Source organism: Trichomycterus rosablanca, chromosome 13, assembly GCF_030014385.1.
Source record: "Trichomycterus rosablanca isolate fTriRos1 chromosome 13, fTriRos1.hap1, whole genome shotgun sequence".
In the NCBI taxonomy this organism is placed as follows: Eukaryota; Metazoa; Chordata; class Actinopteri; order Siluriformes; family Trichomycteridae; genus Trichomycterus; species Trichomycterus rosablanca.
In genome coordinates this window covers 9,403,177-9,424,161 of record NC_086000.1, presented here as the reverse complement: position 1 = coordinate 9,424,161, position 20,985 = coordinate 9,403,177, and the positions used below count along the sequence as shown (strand labels likewise).

At 42.6% G+C, this 20,985-nt stretch overlaps 1 protein-coding gene across 1 annotated transcript in view; it reads left to right on the top strand.

Annotated features, from left to right (window-relative positions):
* The window catches only part of asap2a (ArfGAP with SH3 domain, ankyrin repeat and PH domain 2a), a 117,320-nt gene that overhangs the window by 32,914 nt on the left and 63,421 nt on the right, over positions 1-20,985 (top strand). The window contains exon 2 of the mRNA XM_063006704.1: positions 12,753-12,825. Within this exon, the coding sequence (XP_062862774.1) occupies positions 12,753-12,825 (73 nt within the window). The remainder of the gene's footprint in view (positions 1-12,752; positions 12,826-20,985) is intronic.

Sequence of the window (20,985 nt, the reverse complement as noted above, 5' to 3'; positions counted from 1 at the left end):
TTTAGTCGGGCGGCACGGTGGCTAAGTGGGTAGCACTGTCACCTCACAGCAAGAAGGTTCCTGGGTTCGATCCCCAGGTGAGGCGGTCCGGGTCCTTTCTGTGAGGAATTTCCATGAATTTCCCCGTGTTCGCGTGGGTTTCCTCCGGGAGCTCCGGTTTCCTCCGACAGTCCAAAGACATGCAAGTGAGGTGAATTGGAGATACAAAATCGTCCATGACTGTGTTTGATATAACCTACCGTTCCTGTCATGAATGTAACCAAAAGTGTAAAACATGACGTTCAAATCCTAATAAACAAACAAACCCTCAGTTTAGTCACGTCTAGTTTCTTCCACTGCTGCACCCCCCCCCCCCCCAATCAGACTAGGTAGAGCTGCAGACCATCACGTAGACTGTCAGCGAACAGTATTACAAACAGTCATGCACTGCTATCTGTGAATCTCTAATCCCTCATGCAAGTACCCCAACCAGCCAGCAGAGGCTGCAGATTCAGCAGCAATTAGGAACTCGTTCTACCTTTTTCCTCCCTCAAGCACAGCCGATTTTGTACCCAGCTGGTTGATAGCCCAGCTAATATGTTATTTGGAGAGCTTAAGATTCCAGCGCCCTTTTTAATTCACAAAAAATATCAGGTGCAATTTTAGTCATGCACATACACCGAAATTTGGCTGTTTTGGTTTATTTGTGCTGCAATAAGAAACTAAAACAGAGGATTTCAGACTTGGCAAAACCCTGCCATAACTGTCATAAAATCTTGAATGATTGTGATCGGCGATCACTTAAACGTTTGGTGAAATCAAATGGTAGAAAACTCCAGTAGAACTCAGGGATATGTTTAATAGTAAAAGTAAGAGCATTTCCACATGCACAATGCGAAGGGAACTCAAGGGATTGGGACTAAACAGCTGTGTAGCCTTAAGAAAACCACTTGTCAGTGAGGCTAACCGGCAAAAAGGGCTTTAATTTGCTAGGAGGCATAAAGATTGGACTCTGGAGCAATGGAAGAAGGTCATGTGGTCTGATGAGTCCAGATTTACCCTGTTCCAGAGTGACGGGCGCATCAGGGTAAGAAGAGAGGCGGCTGAAGTGATGCACCCATCATGCCTAGTGCCTACCGTACAAGCCTGTGGGGGCAGTGCTATGATCTGGGGTTGCTGCAGTCGGTCAGGTCTAGGTTCAGCAACGTCATGTGCCCAAAGAATGAGGTCAGCTGACTACCTGAATATACTGAATGACCAGGTTATTCCATCAATGGATTTTTTCTTCCCTGATGGCACGGGCATATTCCAAGACGACAGTGTCAGGATTCATCGGGCTCAAATTGTAAAAGAGTGGTTCAGGGAGCATGAGAGCATCATTTTCACACATGGATTGGCCACCACAGAGTCCAGACCTGAACCCCATTGAGAATCTTTGGGATGTGCTGGAGAAGACTTTGCGCAGTGGTTCAAATCTCCCATCATCAATACAAGATCTTGAGGAAAAATTAATGCAACTCTGGACAGAAATTAATGTTGTGAAATTGCAGAAGCTTGTGGAAACGATGCCACAGAGAATGTGTGCCGTAATCAAGGCTAAAGGCGGTCCAACCAAATATCAGCGCGCGTGACCTTTTTTTTGGCCAGGCAGTGTATCTAGAAAACTTAAAATAATCAACAGACTGATTTGAAAGCCTGGTTTTCAAAACCTGGCAACCCTTTGTTTTAAAGTGAAATTGTGTTAAGTGATACCATTCTGATATGTTTAACATTATGTTAAACAGCCTGAGTTTGACAGCCTGCCCTCAAAACACTACACTTATGACTACGACTTTGAAAAAAAAAACAACTCTGGCAAATTTCAGAATGAAATTTAGCTTGAGGGAAAAGGAAAAGTATTTAAAATATGCCAGGATAGCATATTTGCTTTGTTTCCTTTGGTGTAGGAATTCCTAACCCCTAACTCCTGTTATTTCCAATGGCCAAACATGCCATTATCAGATTGACATTGGAGTTGTGGAGCTATACAAACAATGATGGCTGGATCATTGGTCCTGTAATCTGCTAAAGCCCCTGGATTCTTCATATCTGAAAGAGCCTTGAACAATCACAGTTTAAGTCCAGGGATTCATCGAGAAATGTGCGAGCCAGCTCATCAGTATGTTGCTCAGGAATTGTTAGGTGACTACAGGAATTGTTAATCCTCCAGATATGATGAAGGTTGAATACGATGTAGGTTGGGAGGCGTGTATTTCCTTTGCCTGGTAATTTGCATTCCTGTGTGTCAAAAATAAGACGAGCGTTTTAATCTTTGTCCCAGACAGCAAATGAGCAGATGTGCGTTTTGCTTCGGTCAGCCATTTGGACGTTCACGGTCGGTTGTGGTTGGGTCATTTCAGTAGGGTCGGTGCACCAAGGTGGAAGCGGGAAGCTGGCAGACTTACAGGCAGGATGTGTGTTGGTGTGAGAGGGCTCTGGATAAGTAGTGTTTTTACCGTAGCCATTTGTTCCTGCTATATAAATATGACTGTACTTGCTGATTCATTCATTGTAACCCAGTCCTCTTTCCTATGCGTGCATATAAATCTGAAAATCCGGAAATGATACAGTCTAACCACTGTGTGTAGCACGGACGGCAGCTAGACGGGCTGAAAGCGTCTCAGTAAGGTCCTGGTAGGTTGTCACGGGTATCTGAAGCCAAACTGACTGCAGTGCATCACAGCTGCTGGAAGGTGCGTAGGGGAAGATCCATGGAGCGAACACGACGATCAAGGTGGTCCTACAGATGCTCAATTAAGCTCAAGTCTGAAGAATTAGGGGACCAGGGTAGTGCTTAATAGTCTTGGTCATGCTCTTCCAACCAATGTCGGACATTTCTAGCCGTGTGACATGTCGCATAGTCTTGCTGGAAGATCCCATCCACCCCATGGTACTTTTACCCATGACAGCAATGAGGGATATACACTATATTGCCAAAAGTATTCACTCACCCATCCAAATAATTGAATTCAGGTGTTCCAATCACTTCCATGGCCACAGGTGTATAAAACCAAGCACCTAGGCATGCAGACTGCTCCTACCCAGGGTCACCAAGCGCAATGCAAAGCGTCGGATGCAGTGGTGTAAAGCACGCCACCACTCTTCTCCGTCTGGCAATCTGATAAACGAGTCTGGGTTTGGCGGTTGCCAGGAGAACGGTACTTGTCTGAATGCATTGTGCCAGGTGTAAAGTTTGGTGGAGGGGGGATTATGGTGTGGGGTTGTTTTTCAAGATTTGGGCCAGTGAAAGGAACTCTTAATGCTTCAGCATACCAAGAGATTTTTGACAATTTCACGCTCCCAAGTTTGTGGTAACAGTTTAGGTATGGCCCCTTCCAGTTCCAACATGACTGCACACTAGTGCACAAAGCGAGGTCAATAAAGACATGGATGAGCGAGTTTAGTGTGGAAGAGTTTAGAGTCCTGACGTCAACCAGATAGAACACCTTTGGGATGAATTAGAGCGGAGACTGCGAGCCAGGCCTTCTCGTCCAACTTCAGTGTCTGACCTCACAAATGCGCTTCTGGAAGAACGGTCAAATATTCCCATAAACGCACTCCTAAACCTTGTGGAAAGCCTTCCCAAAAGAGTTGAAGCTGTTATAGCTGCAAAGGGTGGGCCGACATCATATTAAACCCTATGGATTAGGAATGGGACGTCACTCAAGTTCATATGCGTGTGAAGGCAGACGAGCGAATACTTTTGGCAATTTAGTGTATGTGCAGACAGCCTATCGCACACCTTGTTGTTGTTTTTTTTGTTTTTTTTTTGGATCTACACCCATCCCTAACAGTGAAGAAAATCAACCAATGAGAGAGGCGAGGCAGGGCCTAAACGTAACCCTGCATTAAAGAGAGACTCTTTGACAACATGCAGCTTGAATGTCTTCATTCAGTTCTGCCCGTGCCTCAGAACACACTTGTACAAACTTCCCAAGGCTCGCCAAGAACGAACCAAGAAAATCCTTCCATCAAAGCAAAGCAATCCAATTAAAGTTGCATTAAAAACAAAATCCAAAAACTTCTGCTGACAGCCCCTCTCCCCCTTCCCCCATTTTTCCCTCCAAATTTAGTACAGAACAGCTCTATATCTTCTCACACACACTGCGGTGCTTCACAGCTGATAGATCCTGCAGCATAATACAGCATCAGATCAACTGTAAGTGTTCGAGGATGGCGCTAATAGAACGATTATGAGAGGCATCTGTGTGTAATCTGAGACTGCACCCAGCAGCTCCTATTTAGCTTCAGCTCAGACAGCCATGCTAGGTGCATTTAGACACTTCAAGGGCTACCTGATCTCCCTTCCTCTCTTTGTTAAATCAAGCACTTAGCCTCAGATGCACTTAAGACTGCATGACCGTATGTGAAGTGATCGATGATGAGAAGCTTTGTTTGACATGCCTGGCCTGCGCTCCTACATTCTTCAGCCCAAAATTGCCCAAGAAGTTCTGAAAATACTATTTACGGTAATGATCTTTAATAATTGTCAATCATATTTAAGCAATAGAACACGAGAGCCTTTGGCTCGTGCCTGCGACCAAATCGCAGCCAAATCGCAGCCATGATATTATTGCAAAAACTCATTTCAGGGAGGTAAGAAGAACAAGAAGAAGAAGGCAAGAACCTCCGAAGGGAAAAAAAAAAGAAATAAAAAACCTCTTGCACACATCAAGGACTTTTAGGAGCTGCTAACTGGGCTATTAAGCTAACTGTTTGCGTTACAAACACATTAATGTTCCCTACATAGTGCACTAGATTGTGTATCAGATCACGGATTTATGTTCCCTACATAGTGCACTAGATAGTGAATAAGACAATTGGTTATGTTCCCTACACAGTGCACTAGGTTATATATCAGATAACGCATTCATGTTCACTACATAGTGCACTAGACAGTATATTAGACAATTGATTTATGTTCCCTACACAGTGCGCTAGATTGTAGATCAGATCACGGATTTAAAACGCGATCGGGAAAAAAGTCTGTGTCGCCTGCGTGCGCGTTTGTGTGCATGAAGCTTGTCGGTACTGGCAACGCGTCAGCGGAGTAATACAGTTGTGGTGTGAAAAGGCCGTGCTGTTATCACAAATATCAGCACGGTTAGACCAGCACGCTTCTCAACCAATCAGATTGTAAGGTCGGAACTAACTGTTGTATAAATATATATATATATATATACAGTGTATCACAAAAGTGAGTACACCCCTCACATTTCTGCAGATATTTAAGTATATCTTTTCATGGGACAACACTGACAAAATGACACTTTGACACAATGAAAAGTAGTCTGTGTGCAGCTTATATAACAGTGTAAATTTATTCTTCCCTCAAAATAACTCAATATACAGCCATTAATGTCTAAACCACCGGCAACAAAAGTGAGTACACCCCTTAGTGAAAGTTCCTGAAGTGTCAATATTTTGTGTGGCCACCATTATTTCCCAGAACTGCCTTAACTCTCCTGGGCATGGAGTTTACCAGAGCTTCACAGGTTGCCACTGGAATGCTTTTCCACTCCTCCATGACGACATCACGGAGCTGGCGGATATTCGAGACTTTGCGCTCCTCCACCTTCCGCTTGAGGATGCCCCAAAGATGTTCTATTGGGTTTAGGTCTGGAGACATGCTTGGCCAGTCCATCACCTTTACCCTCAGCCTCTTCAATAAAGCAGTGGTCGTCTTAGAGGTGTGTTTGGGGTCATTATCATGCTGGAACACTGCCCTGCGACCCAGTTTCCGGAGGGAGGGGATCATGCTCTGCTTCAGTATTTCACAGTACATATTGGAGTTCATGTGTCCCTCAATGAAATGTAACTCCCCAACACCTGCTGCACTCATGCAGCCCCAGACCATGGCATTCCCACCACCATGCTTGACTGTAGGCATGACACACTTATCTTTGTACTTCTCACCTGATTGCCACCACACATGCTTGAGACCATCTGAACCAAACAAATTAATCTTGGTCTCATCAGACCATAGGACATGGTTCCAGTAATCCATGTCCTTTGTTGACATGTCTTCAGCAACTGTTTGCGGGCTTTCTTGTGTAAAGACTTCAGAAGAGGCTTCCTTCTGGGGTGACAGCCATGCAGACCAATTTGATGTAGTGTGCGGCGTATGGTCTGAGCACTGACAGGCTGACCCCCCACCTTTTCAATCTCTGCAGCAATGCTGACAGCACTCCTGCGCCTATCTTTCAAAGACAGCAGTTGGATGTGACGCTGAGCACGTGCACTCAGCTTCTTTGGACGACCAACGCGAGGTCTGTTCTGAGTGGACCCTGCTCTTTTAAAACGCTAGATGATCTTGGCCACTGTGCTGCAGCTCAGTTTCAGGGTGTTGGCAATCTTCTTGTAGCCTTGGCCATCTTCATGTAGCGCAACAATTCGTCTTTTAAGATCCTCAGAGAGTTATTTGCCATGAGGTGCCATGTTGGAACTTTCAGTGACCAGTATGAGAGAGTGTGAGAGCTGTACTACTAAATTGAACACACCTGCTCCCTATGCATACCTGAGACCTAGTAACACTAACAAATCGCATGACATTTTGGAGGGAAAATGACAAGCAGTGCTCAATTTGGACATTTAGGGGTGTAGTCTCTTAGGGGTGTACTCACTTTTGTTGCCGGTGGTTTAGACATTAATGGCTGTATTTTGAGTTATTTTGAGGGAAGAATAAATGTACACTGTTATATAAGCTGCACACAGACTACTTTTCATTGTGTCAAATTTTCATTTTGTCAGTGTTGTCCCATGAAAAGATATACTTAAATATCTGCAGAAATGTGAGGGGTGTACTCACTTTTGTGATACACTGTATATACTGTATATATATATACCGATCAGGCATGACATTATGACCACCCTCCTAATATTGTGTTGGTCCCCTTTTGCTGCCAAACAGCCCTGAACCATCGAGGCATGTACTCCATTAGACCCCTGAAGGTGTGCTGTGGTATTTGGCACCAAGATGTTAGCAGCAGATCCATGGATCAGACTTGTTTGTTCAGCACATCCCACAGATGCTCGATTGGATTGAGATCTGGGAAATTCGGAGGCCAAGTCAACACCTCAAACTTGTTGTTGTGCTCCTCAAACCGTTCCTGAACCATTTGTGCTTTGTGTGAGGGCAAATTATCCTGCTGAAAGAGACCACAGCCATCAGGGAATAGCGTTTCCATGAAATGGTGTACATGGTCTGCGACAATGCTTAGGTAGGTGGTACGTGTCAAAGTAACATCCACATGGATGGCAGGACACAAGGTTTCCCAGCAGAACATTGCCCAAAGCATCACGGCTTGCCTTCTTCCCATAGTGCATCCTGGTGCCATGTGTCCCCCACCCGGCCATCCACGTGACGTAAAAGAAAACGTGATTCATCAGACCAGGCCACTTTCTTCCATTGCTCCGTGGTCCAGTTCCGATGCTCACGTGCCCAAAGGCTCGGCGATGCAGTGTGTGTTCTGACACCTGTCTGTCAGAACCAGCATTAACTTCTTCAGCAGTTTGAGCTACAGTAGCTCGTCTGTAGGATTGGACCACACGGGCCAGCCTTCACTCCCCACGTGAGCCTTGGTTGCCCATGACCTTGTCGCCGGTTTACCACTGTTTTTTCCTCGGACCACTTTTGATAGATACTGACCACTGCAGACCGGGGACACCCCACAAGAGCTGCAGTTTTGGAGATGCTCTGACCCAGTCGTCTAGCCATCACAATTTGGGCCTTGTCAGACTCGCTCAAATCCTTAACGCTTGCCCATTTTTCCTGCTTCTAACACATCAACCTATTCATACAATACCTGGTCCGATTACACTAATGTATCTTCTGGATTCAACTGTGATATGTACTGCTGAGTTAATGGACAACCAGAACTTAAGACTAGGCAAGAACAGTCTCTATTGAAACTGGCATTTGCCCATTTCTTTGTTTTTCTCTTGCTTTGGACCATTTACAATAACACTTCCTCTGGCACTTAAGAGTACAGAACAAGCGTCCGGCTTCTCCAAAACTCTGCAACAAAAAGAGAATAAAGGTCCAGCTTGGATGATGTCATGCGCCATCTGCACCCGTCCTGCCAGGAAAGGACAGCATCATGGTTGCCAGACCTTGACCGGGTCTCACAGTGACTCTATAACCCCATGTAACTAAACAAGCACTGGCTTCAAGTGCCAGTAATGAACACATTTATTACAAATTCTGATTTCATGCTATCAGCCATAACATTAAAACCACCTCCTTCTTTCTGCACTCACTGTCCATTTTATCAGCTCCACTTACCATATAGAAGCACTTTCAAGTTCTACAATTACTGACTGTAGTCCATCTGTTTCTCTGCATACTTTGTTAGCCCCCTTTCACCCTGTTCTTCAATGGTCAGGACCCCCACAGGACCAACACAGAGCAGGTATTATTTGGGTGGTGGGTCATTCTCAGCACTGCAGTGACACTGACATGGTGGTGGTGTGTTAGTGTGTGTTGTGCTGGTATGAATGGATCAGAGTTTTTAAACACCTCACTGTCCCTGCTGGACTGAGAATAGTCCAGCAAGCAAAAATATCCAGCCAACAGCGCCCCGTAGGCAGCGTCCTGTGCCCACTGATGAAGGTCTAGAAGATGACCAACTCAAACAGCAGTGATAGCTCAGTGGTTAAGGTACTGGACTAGTAAACAGAAGGTTGCCGGTTCAAGCCCCACCACCACCAATTTGCCACTGTTGGGTCCCTGAGCAAGGCCCTTAACCCTCAATTGCTCATCGTGTTCTGCTCATTGTGTAAGTCGCTCTGGATAAAAGTGTCTGCTAAATGCTGAAAATGTAAATGTAAACAGCAGCAATAGATGAGCGATCGTCTCTGACTTTACATCTACAAGGTGGACCAACTAGGTAGGAGTGTCTAATAGAGTGGACAGTGAGTGGACACTCACTCTCTGATCCGCTCATACCAGCACAACACACACTAAAACACCACCACCATGTCAGTGTCATTGCAGTGCTGAGAATGATCCACCACCTAAATAATACCTGCTCTGTGGTGGTCCTGTGGGGGTCCTGACCATTGAAGAACAGGGTGAAAGCAGGCTAAAAAGGTATGTAGAGAAACAGATGGAATACAGTCAGTATTTGTAGAACTACAAAGTGCTTCTATATGGTAAGTGGAGCTTCTCTAAAGCATATCGTGATATGAGTTTCAAACCACCTATACAGTTTTCATTCATGTTAAATGCATCATGTTGCACAGCTGCAGAGACCCAGGTTTGATTATTACCTCCAGTGACTGTCAGTGTAGATAGGGCTCAATAGCTGTATTAGAAATAAAAGACCGCATATCTCAATCCCAGCAGCTTCCCCTCAGCGGCCACCTAAATGCCAGCGAGATTTCTATCTAAGGTGGGAATTCTTCTCTATTCCCACTGTGGAATTTGTTTAATATGCTGTATCTTTGCTCTCGTCTCTGGACTGTTATTTATAGCCTTGTTGTTTTCTCTAAAAGCTCTCTTTGTGCTGCGCTAGCCTCTTTCGTCGCTGCCTTGTGAAGGAGAGCATTGTTTTACAAACCGTTGCGCTTCGGGAAAGTGGGCACAAACAGAAAGTGCAGACCATACCATGTCTGAGATTCAGAATTATTAGGTAAGGCTGACGTGGTTGAGTAAGAAATGTCTGGAGGATTGAGAGGCTGTCAAACAGGGTCTGGGCTGCTGAGGGATGAAGGAGCTGTGAATGGAGGGGTTTAGAGCAGACAGAGAATGGTATTTGGGAGATGTCATTCAAAGAGGGAACTGTTGAACTAAAGTAGCTCGGGGTCACTGGGGTAAAGATCAAACATCTCACTTCAGTCGTTACTAAAGCTGAGCTGTCTAGTTTTGCTTGAAATGATGCTGTGATGAGATGAATGGCAGTTTTAACACATTAAAGCAAATTTAATAGGCACTAGGGGTGGGCGATATAAGATCGTTCACGATAATACCGGTATAGTTGTAAACTCGATATGATTTTTGCCATATCGCGATATTGTTAGCAAACGTGCGTCACTCGCTCTCAAGCGCGTGACAGTGAAATAATGGCGACCAATGCAGAGAGTAGTACCGGAGTTAGCACCGAGGACGAACTAGTCCCTAAAAGGGGAGCTACATCACTAGTGTGGAAGGTTTTCGGATACAGAAGGTCGGACTCCAAACAAACGACTGTAATTTGCAGAACGTGCAAAAATACTGACGACAAACGGTTGCAACACATCAAATTTATTTCAGCACCTAAAGCAAAAGCACCGGCGTGAGTACGAGGAGCGTCGGTCACTGCGTGAGTCCGAGAACGATGTGAGGCCAAAAACTGTGTCAGTGAACGAACACAGAATACACAGGTTACCATCTGAGAACGTTTAAAACACAACATATGAGCATGGAAACTGAATCACTGAGTCGATGAGTCAGAAACGACTCTCTTCAGATGAATGATTCAATGGAATCGAATCAGAAAACTGTGCTCTTATCTATGTTAAAGATTCATTCGTGTTGCTTAGATGTTGATTTAGATGTATGAACCAATCAGAGCTTCCGAATTTAGACTTTGGGCGGAATTTCAATCTCTCTCTTCATTGGTTGTTGTATAATTGACAGACACGCTTTCATTATGCAATGATAGCAAATCATGATCAAATATTAAACGTTTTCGGGATATTTTTGATGCTCATTTATTTAAGTAAAACGGAGCAGAAATGTGATTAAGATTCTGCTGGTTTGTTTAATATAAATGTTGTCAATATTAATACAAATACAGCCTGTAATAATGCAAAATATAAACACTAATTAGTCAGAATTGATCAGAACTACAATGTTTTTGTGTTTTTAAGAGAACTTATAAACAATACGAGGTAAAATACGGGTGGTGGCCTGCCATTGTACTTTAAGTTTACACTATATCGTATCGTATATCACTACTTCTCAAAAGCATATGGAGATATGAGTTTTTTAGCCATATCGCCCAGCCCTACTGGAAGTGATGCTTAATTTAATGCACATTTAGTAACATTTGTACCTTAGATTTCCTGAGTGTCTGCAAAACAAAGTTGTTTTTAAAATAAACTTTTTAAAAAAGTGTTCTTATATATCACGAGTGAATATCGTTATCGCAAAAATATCCCAAAATATCGTCATAGTATTTAAAGGCCATATCGCCCACCCCTAATGGGGCCAGTGATAGCTCAGTGGTTAAGGTACTGGACTATTAAACAGAAGGTTGCCAGTTCAAGCCCCGCCACCACCAAGTTGCCACTGTTGGGTCCCTGAGCAAGGCCCTTAACCCTCAGTTGCTCATCGTGTTCCGCTCACTGTGTAAGTGGCTTTGGATAAAAAGCGTCTGCTAAATGCTGAAAATGTAAATGTAAAATGTAATAAGCACTAGTGCTCAAGTGAGTGCACACACCTACTGCAGTGCCCTTGGCATTTTCTCTTTAGGGGGAGTTCATCTAGCCACTTCCTTCCCCCTGAAGAGTAGATTGTTTGGGCATATTTTTAGGCTGCTGAATAATGAATGAACTGGAGACAGTGGGAATACAGCCCTGCCATTTTACACACACACACACACACACACACACACACACACACACACACACACACACACACACACACACACACACACACACTATCACATGGCATTAAAGCTCCCCACACCAGGACTATCTAAAATCTGTCTGGTCTTAATAACAAATTAAAGACATTTGGTCTTGCCATTGATTCCAGTTTGTCAACCTGCATGAACAACTTAATTATATTCATGTTAAAAATAGATGTATTAATAATAATTTCCATTTTTAAAACCTTATACAGTGGTACCTTGTAACTCAACGTCCCCTGAACTCAAAATCTTTGAAACTTCAAGATCTCGGTCTGTTAGGGTAGCTCTTGGTTTAAAAAGAAAGTGCTATCTGTCAGTCGGGTGCCATGTCCGGTTGATGGCTGAGGACCTGCAATGGACTGGCCCCCTATCCAGGGTGTATTCCTGCCTTGTGGCACGTGGAAACCAGACCCACCACCACCCTAACCAGGATTAAAAAAAAATAAAAAAATTGTATTTTGTTAAGCAGCTCAGGTAGAAAAAGCGCTAGTCCATTAGTCCTGGAATTCAGATTCCGAATCCACAGCTGTGCTATCAGCCGGTTGGGCGTCTACATATAGTTAGGATTGACTGTGTCTAGGGTGGATGGACGAAACTTCGTGATAGATTGACAACACACACTGTCCGGGGTGTATTTCTGCATTGCGCCCAGCAATGAATGTATGAATGTATTGTGTTGATTAAACACTTCACAAAGTGAATATGAATGATTACCTTGTTTTATAACAATATAAAAAAGTTAAGATTTGCATAAGGTCAATGTTAATTATTTATTTGACAATTTTAATTGACATTTTTAGATAATATTTGTGAGTAGTTACAGGCAATCGGATCCACTGGACATGTAATCTTGGATGATCACTGTGATTCTTTTAAATGTCTCTGTGAATAAATCCTGATTTGAAATCAGTAAGATGTAATTTGACTCTAATTTCAATTAGAAGAATCAAAAGAAATGCTATTGGCCTTTTTGAGGCTTGATTCGATATGCCCGTGGAACGCTGATGTCGGCTGCTATTGCCAGGCGACCAGTAAATCGATCCTTATTCATTTTCTAGAATCATTTGGCTCACTTTTCAGCTAAAGACCTGCTTCATACTGTTGTGTTTCTCTTCTTAGGCCTTGGATGTGGATCGCGGTGTCCTCTACAAAATGAAGAAGTCAGTAAAAGCCATTTACACCTCTGGTCTAGGTGAGTGGGTGCACTTTTTTTATAGAATCCATTATCACCTCTCGTCTCTGTCACTGTCTCTGATGTGTTCTTTAGCTTCTGTGGTTGCATGTGTGTAAATGTGGCTGGTTTGGTGTGATGTGATCTGCTATGAATATGGCTGTACTGGTAGGTGTGTGATACAGATGTTTGATGAATGGACTGAAATGGCACATGGAGAAACATCTTGAGTCTGAAGTGCGACACAGGTAGAAATCACTTGTGCATTTGCATTAGCTTGATGGCTAACGGTCTTTATTTAAGATAATAAAGCAAAATGAGGCAACTTAAGACTACAGACAGAATTCCAAAGATAAGTCAAAAAAATATTATAAACTGTATGTAAATAGCTATCATTATATTTGTTATACTAACAAGAACTAATGTTCTTTTTGCACAGTAGATTCCTACTGCATTTTGTTGTCTTGTAACTGCACTGAGCAATGACAAAGTTGTCTGTCTGTCTGTCTATCTATCTATCTATCTATCTATCTATCTATCTATCTATCTATCTATCTATCTATCTATCTATCTATCGTCTATCTGCTTGTCTGTCTGTCTGTCTATCTATTTATCTGTCTATCTGCTCATTTATCTATCTATCTATCTATCTATCTATCTATCTATCTATCTATCTATCTATCTATCTATCTATCTATCTATCTATCTATCTATCTATCTATCTATCTATCTATCTATCTATCTATCTATCTATCTGCTCATTTATCTGTCTGTCCGGCTATCTATCTATCTATCTATCTATCTATCTATCTATCTATCTATCTATCTATCTATCTATCTATCTATCTATCTATCTATCTATCTATCTATCTATCTATCTATCTATCTATCTGCTCATTTATCTGTCTGTCCGTCCGTCCATCTATCTATCTATCTATCTATCTATCTATCTATCTATCTATCTATCTATCTATCTATCTATCTATCTATCTATCTATCTGCTCATTTATCTGTCTGTCCGTCCGTCCATCTATCTATCTATCTATCTATCTATCTATCTATCTATCTATCTATCTATCTATCTATCTATCTATCTATCTATCTATCTATCTATCTATCTATCTATCTGCTCATTTATTTGTCTGTCTGTCTGTCTGTCTGTCTGTCTGTCTGTCTGTCTGTCTGTCTGTCTATCTGCTCATTTATCTATCTATCCATCCATCCATCCATTTACCCGTCTGTCTGTCTGTCTGTCTGTCTGTCTGTCTGTCTGTCTATCTATCTATATCAATTCATCCATTCATCCATCTATCTATCCATTTATTTATCTATTTATCTATCTATCTGTCCATCCATCCATCCGTCCATCCATCTATCTATCTATAAAAACTGTAACCTTAGATTAGGACAACAGTTGTTGCAGATTAAATCTCACTGACTGGTATAAGCTCCTATATTTAATAACCTCTATGACCCTGTAAATCATAATCTAATATTCATAGCAGAGCCTTTATTCGAAAACATTGCATTAACAGAAGATGATCAACCTGATATAAGTTAAACACAACATGGACATTGCAGGCACTGTTTGGTTCCACCAGATTTAGGTTTGAATCTCAGCATGTGCTATCGACCAGCTGGGTGCCTACACAGACATGACTGGTTATGCCTGGTTGGTGGCTAAAGCCCTGTAATTGTTTTTAACCCTGTCCAGGGGGCATTTCTTCTTTATGCCCAGTGTTATAGTTATAGTAGGTAGTAGGGATTTAATGATACACTCTACCCACAGTGCGATACGATTCACGATACTGGGTTCACGATACGATTTTTTCCCCGATTTTTTAAAAACTGAAATTGAAGACAAATTATGACAAAGTTTCCTTATATTATTTCTCTTAAAAAATACAATAAAATAAAATGTTGTTTTTGTGATTATCTTTTATTTACCTAAATAATGAATGTGCTTTTATTTCTGAGTTAGGTACAAACTATGCAAAACAATTTTGAATTTAGCTCAATTTGGCTGAAAAACCCCGAATTTGGCAACCAGGCATGTAGCGCCAGTGACGTCAACCATGCGAGGTGTATAGCGCCGGTGCCGTCTGCTGTTCAAAGTGAATATCGATTCATTATACATGTCGAATCGATTTGAATTGTGGAATTTTTTAATCGGTTATTAACTGTATTGTAGTGAATCGTTACATCCCTAGTTTTTAAGTGACCCAACATGACCCTGACCAGTACACAGCAGTAGTCTTTTTAGCCTTGCTATCGTGACTTATTGTCACTTATTTATTTAAACTGGATTAACGGCCGCTGTATAAATCACAGACACACACACAGCAGCAGAAAGAGCTTGTATTTTATATTTTAGGAAAACATTGCAGGCACTGTTCAGTTCCACCAGTCCTGTTCTATACAGAAGGACAGCTGTACTAGGACACGCCCTCTGTTAGTGTGAATCCCTTCTTTACTTCACTAATGGGGTTCCCAGAACTGCCTTCATGTCATTACTCTCCTCATCCTTTGTGAAGCCTCCAGAGGATCACAAAAAGCTCATTTGATTAGGAAAACACGCTGCCTCTTGAGTCATTTCTAGTCTAAGCATTTATCCTGGACCTGGATTTGAATTTTACTGGACTGTGATGGCCTCACAATGCAGCTTTAAGCTCGGCATCATTGATATTCCTGTGGGAGATCTATGACTGACAGTTTAACTTTAGGGCAGACGAATAAAATGTATTACTAGGATTTATATGAAGCTTCCAATCAGTGCTTCAGAAAGACTTTTTGGCATGAAACCAGCTGTTTAGTGTTTCAAAAGCAAATGCAAGATGAAGCACATTATTAAATAATTTACCATAATTGTAATAAAAGAAATAGTGGTATAGTACATGTGGTAGCCTAGTGGGTAGAGCTTTGGGCTGTCGATTGAAAGGTTGAGCGTTCGAATCCCGGCTCTACCATGCAGCCACAGTTGGGCCCTTGAGCCAAGGCTTTTGATCCTCTTGGCTCCAGGGGCACCGTACAATGGCTTCCAAACAGCTGGGATATGCAAAAAGAGAATTTCGTTGTACTGTACATGTGTGTATGTACATACAATATGAAAAATATGTAAATATATTTAATATAATTATTTTTGAATTCTATTTATGCATTTTTATCTTTTATCACCCAATCTAGCAACCGCTTCTTTTCACCTGTCGAAGGACGTTCATTCATGTCATATATGGAGGGTCACGCACTAGTCTCCATTATTCCCCGTCTCTTTGCAGCAAGCAGAGGCCACAATACAATACATACAATATGAAAAATAAAGGCATTCATTCATTCATTTTTTATGAATAAAATGTAAAATATATTTAATATAATTATTTGTGAATTCTATTTAAACATTTTTATCTTTTATCTCCCAATCTAGCGTCCGCTTCTTTTTACCTTCTGGAGCAGGTTCATACATACCATATATGGAGGGTCATGCACTAATCTCCATTATTCCCCGTATCTTTGCAGCAAGCAGAGGCCACAATTACAGCAGCAATGAGCAAGCCCTTTCTCAGACATAGTTAATCATGTCTGTGTTGGCACAGGCCGGCTGTTAGCAGAGCTGAGAATCGATCTTGAGGTCTCGGCAGTGGTGGACTAGGGCGTCACAGATCGCCGTACCACCTGGAAGCATTCTATTCAGATCGAATACAAACCCACATTGTTTTCTGGTCTACCTGAAAGGAGGCACTTGCAGTATCTTTGAGGCTGTAACAGGACTGCTCGAATGTCACTTGCTTTTGTTTTAATTTTCGCAACTTGAAAGAACGAGCAATGGGCTGTTGTGTGTGTGTATGTATGTGTATTAGGTTGATTGCCTGATAACAGTCTTTATTTACTATAATAGAGCAAAATGAGGCAACACAGGGCTAAGAACCAAATTTTACCTGTTAAGGACCTTAGACTAGGACCTTAGACTAATATGTGAGCACCTCTATGACCCTGTAGATCAGAATCTATCATTTAGAGCAGAGCCTTTATTTGAAACCATTTTGCATCAATTCCTTTAACTTTAACTCTTTTTTATTTTATTTTATTTTTTATTTTTCTCCCCCTTTAGCACGTCCAATTGTTCAATTTGCATCGTGCTTCCTCTCTGTCTATGCTGAACCCTGCCCTGACCGAGGAGATCGAAGCTAACCCACATCCCCTCTGAAACATGGGCAGTAGCCGGATGCATTTTTGCCACCCACACATTGATGTGTGGCGCCACCTAGCGTTGCATGCGGAGAGACACACCCTAAGGGCACTCTTCCTCATCTCTGTGCAGGCGCCTCTAATCAGCCGGCAGAGGTCGTATTCGCATTCTGACGGAAAGAGACCCACATCCGGTTCTTTGTCCCGCCCCCTCAACTGAGCAACCGGCCAATCGTTGCTCATACAGCCACTTAGCCTCGAACCGGTAAGGCAGAGCTGGATTCGATACGAGGCACTCAGAATCCAGCTCTGGTTGCAGCGTGTCTTTTTACCGCTGCGCCACCTGAGCGGCAATAACGTTTACTTTTTTTTGCTTGTTCTGGGGTGTTTTTGTTTGTTTATTAGGATTTTGACGTCATGATTTACACTTTGGTTACATTCATGACAGACACGGTAGATACACAAGATTCATCAGTTCACAAGGTTATATCGAACACAGTCTTGGACAATTTAGTATCTCCAATTCACCTCACTTGAACGTCTTTGGACTGTGGGAGGAAACCGGAGCTCCCGGAGGAAACCCACCTGGACACGGGGAGAACATGCAAACTCCACACAGAAAGGACCCGGACCGCCTCGCCTGGGGATCGAACCCAGGACCTTCTTGCTGTGAGGCGACACCCTTCTGGTGTGTCATATCTGCATTAACAGACTGTCCTGCTCTAATATCATTAGTGATTAAGCCCATATTCATGTAGCAGTTACTGGTTAATTAATAACGTCTCTTAAAAAGCTTTTAAAAGCTTTCTTGGCCAGTACAGAGTTGCTTCTAGCAGTTTTAAGGGCATATACATATTCATGAGTACAAGATGAAACGTAAGAAAGAAATCTACTGGAGATGGGTCACACCTCTGAAATGGTTAAACTGTTCCTGGGTATTTCCATTCATGTTGTTCAAATTGTAGGTAAATTCATGAACAGCTGGCATTAAAACACATGAATCATTGTGCATGTTCATTAGCTTCTGCTGTGCCAGTATTCAGAGGAGAAAGCCAGATGATGTCATCCTAAACATACCAGCCAATAACGCGTCATGTAACATGACTTCATCACTGCACATTCTCATTATTGCTACTGTTACCTTTTTTTTCAGGTTGTGGTTTTGCTTATTAAAATGTCATTCATACTATAAACAAATCATCTTCTGCAATAAATACTAGTCTGTTGTTTACGATTAAATTAAAAGTTTGAGGTGTAGGATCTTCGCTTCATCTTTACTTTAAAAAAGGAGGCGACCCCTATTGGGGTGGCAGTTTATGTAGATAATATTGGCGAATGGTTCTAAAAATGGTCGGAAAAAAATCTTGAATGATCGTGATCGGCGATCACTTAAACGTTTGGTGAAATCAAATGGTAGAAAAACTCCAGTAGAACTCAGGGATATGTTTAATAGTGAAAGTAAGAGCATTTCCACACGCACAATGTGAAGGGAACTCAAGGGATTGGGACTAAACAGCTGTGTAGCCTTAAGAAAACCACTGTCAGTGAGGCTAACTGGCAAAAACGGCTTCAATTTGCTAGGGAGCATAAAGATTGGACTCTGGAGCAATGGAAGAAGGTCATGTGGTCTAATGAGTCCAGATTTACCCTGTTCCAGAGTGACGGGCGCATCAGGGTAAGAAGAGAGGCGGCTGAAGTGATGCACCCATCATGCCTAGTGCCTACCGTACAAGCCTGTGGGGGCAGTGCTATGATCTGGGGTTGCTGCAGTCGGTCAGGTCTAGGTTCAGCAATGTTATGTGCCCAAAGAATGAGGTCAGCTGACTACCTGAATATACTGAACCACCAGGTTATTCCATCAATGGATTTTTTCTTCCCTGATTGGCACGGGCATATTCCAAGACGACAATGCCAGGATTCATCGGGCTCAGATTGTAAAAGAGTGGTTCAGGGAGCATGAGACATCATTTTCACACATGGATTGGCCACCACAGAGTCCAGACCTGAACCCCATTGAGAATCTTTGGGATGTGCTGGAGAAGACTTTGCGCAGTGGTCCAAATCTCCCATCATCAGTACAAGATCTTGGGGAGAAATTAATGCAACTCTGGACAGAAATAAATGTTGTGACATTGCAGAAGCTTGTGGAAACGATGCCACAGCGAATGTATGTGTGGGCTTCACCTTTATGTTTCAGTGAAATAGCCATGAGGGAGGTTTCAAGCATTTAAGCCAAATTGTGTTTTTGAACTATGGGACACTTTAAAACTAGTGGTTGAGACTTCGCCACATACTTAATGAGGAATTTTATTTGTATTACTCCCAACTGAAATAGAAAGGAGTTGTGACTAAATTGGGCTTGACTGATAGCTAGAAGAGGCTGAGTTACAACTTCTACTTAAGCTAATGGAACACACTGTTATTCTTAAAGCACTAAATGAAAGCACTTCATTAGATAAGCTGAAGGTCGCTTGTATTACTTAAGAGCTTTGTTGCTTTTTAGAGATTTAGGACCAGCTACTGTGTGTCCGAATGTGACTGACTGTTTGCAATCTAGTGTACATTACGCTGATTAAAAAACCTTCTCTTAATAGCTGTATGGTTCACACTATATGAATCAGTCACTTGATATGGACTTTTTTGGATGACAGGACAGTGTACGTTATGAAATTAGTTGCTAAAGAGGATTCACACTACGACACTACGCTATTTCAGCCCTGGTACAAGCCCTACCATCGCCAAGTTTCCACTGTTGGGCCCCTGAGCTATGTCCTCAACCCTCAATTGCTTATACTGTATTCTGTGATAATTGTAAGTTGTATGCCGCTCAGGTGGCGCAGCCGTAAAGTACGCTAGCGCACCAGAGTTGGGTTTCTAGATGCATCGTATCGAAACTCAGCTCTACCTTTCCGACTGGGTTGGGCGGCAGTATGAACAACGTTTGGCTGTTGTTCAGGGGCTTAGGGGTAGAGTCGGAGCATAGGTCCTCATAACTTGTACAACTGCAGCCCCTGCTGGTTGACTGACGGCGCCTGCACAGGGCTGAGGAATAACGTTGAGGGGGGTGTGACCCTCCGTGCGCAGTGTCTCTCGGTGTATGAACTCGGCTCGTGCAGGTGAAAAATGCAGGCTGTACTGATTACGTGCCGGAGGGGGAAAAAAGTTGGGGGCAAAAAAGTGGGGAAAAAATAGATAATTAAAAAAATAAATAAATAAAATAATTGTAAGTTGCTTTGGATAAATGATGCAAATGTAAGTGTGTCCTAAAATTTCTTATCACCTATTGGTGAAGCAAAAGGAAGCAAATTTATGAAAATATTTTATGCTGGGAAATGGGAATGCAAATGTTGCCTATTTGGTTTACAGATAACATCAAGCTTGAAAAATCACCAGTTTCATATCAACAGGTCTTTATTAATTAAAAAAATGGTGTAACGTAGCAAACGTGGCATCAAGATGAATCTAAACGCGCCCAGGTGGCGCAGCGGGATATTCAACTAGCACATCAGCGCTGAGATTCTGAACTCCTCGGTTCGAAACTCGGCGGTGCCATCGGTCGGCTTGGCGACATCCGACGGGAATAATTGGTAGTGCCTGCAGCAGACGCTAATCGGCCACCGTGTCTGCTAGGGCGGGGTGACCGGACTATGTGGGCGGGGACTTCAAATGATTAGCAGATGGAGGCGCCTGTGCAGTAAGCATGGTCGAAAAGAAGGGGTCCACTAGGACTGTACAATAGGGCCGCGCTCAGTCACCGTCTTCGGAGTTTTGATTAAGTTCAGCTGTGTTCAGTTCCATGCGCATCTTATTTTAACTCCTCTGTTTGAGTCTCGTTGTGAAGTTTTGCCGATCGTGTTTGCGTGCCTTATTTCTGAATCTATTTATTACCGTGTATGACACTTGTTGTCTTCCGTTTACTGTGTTTTTTTGCTGTTTTGGTTTTCGCTGCCTGTCTGTTTATCCTCTGGTTTTGTACACTGTTTTTGCCCTTTTGATATT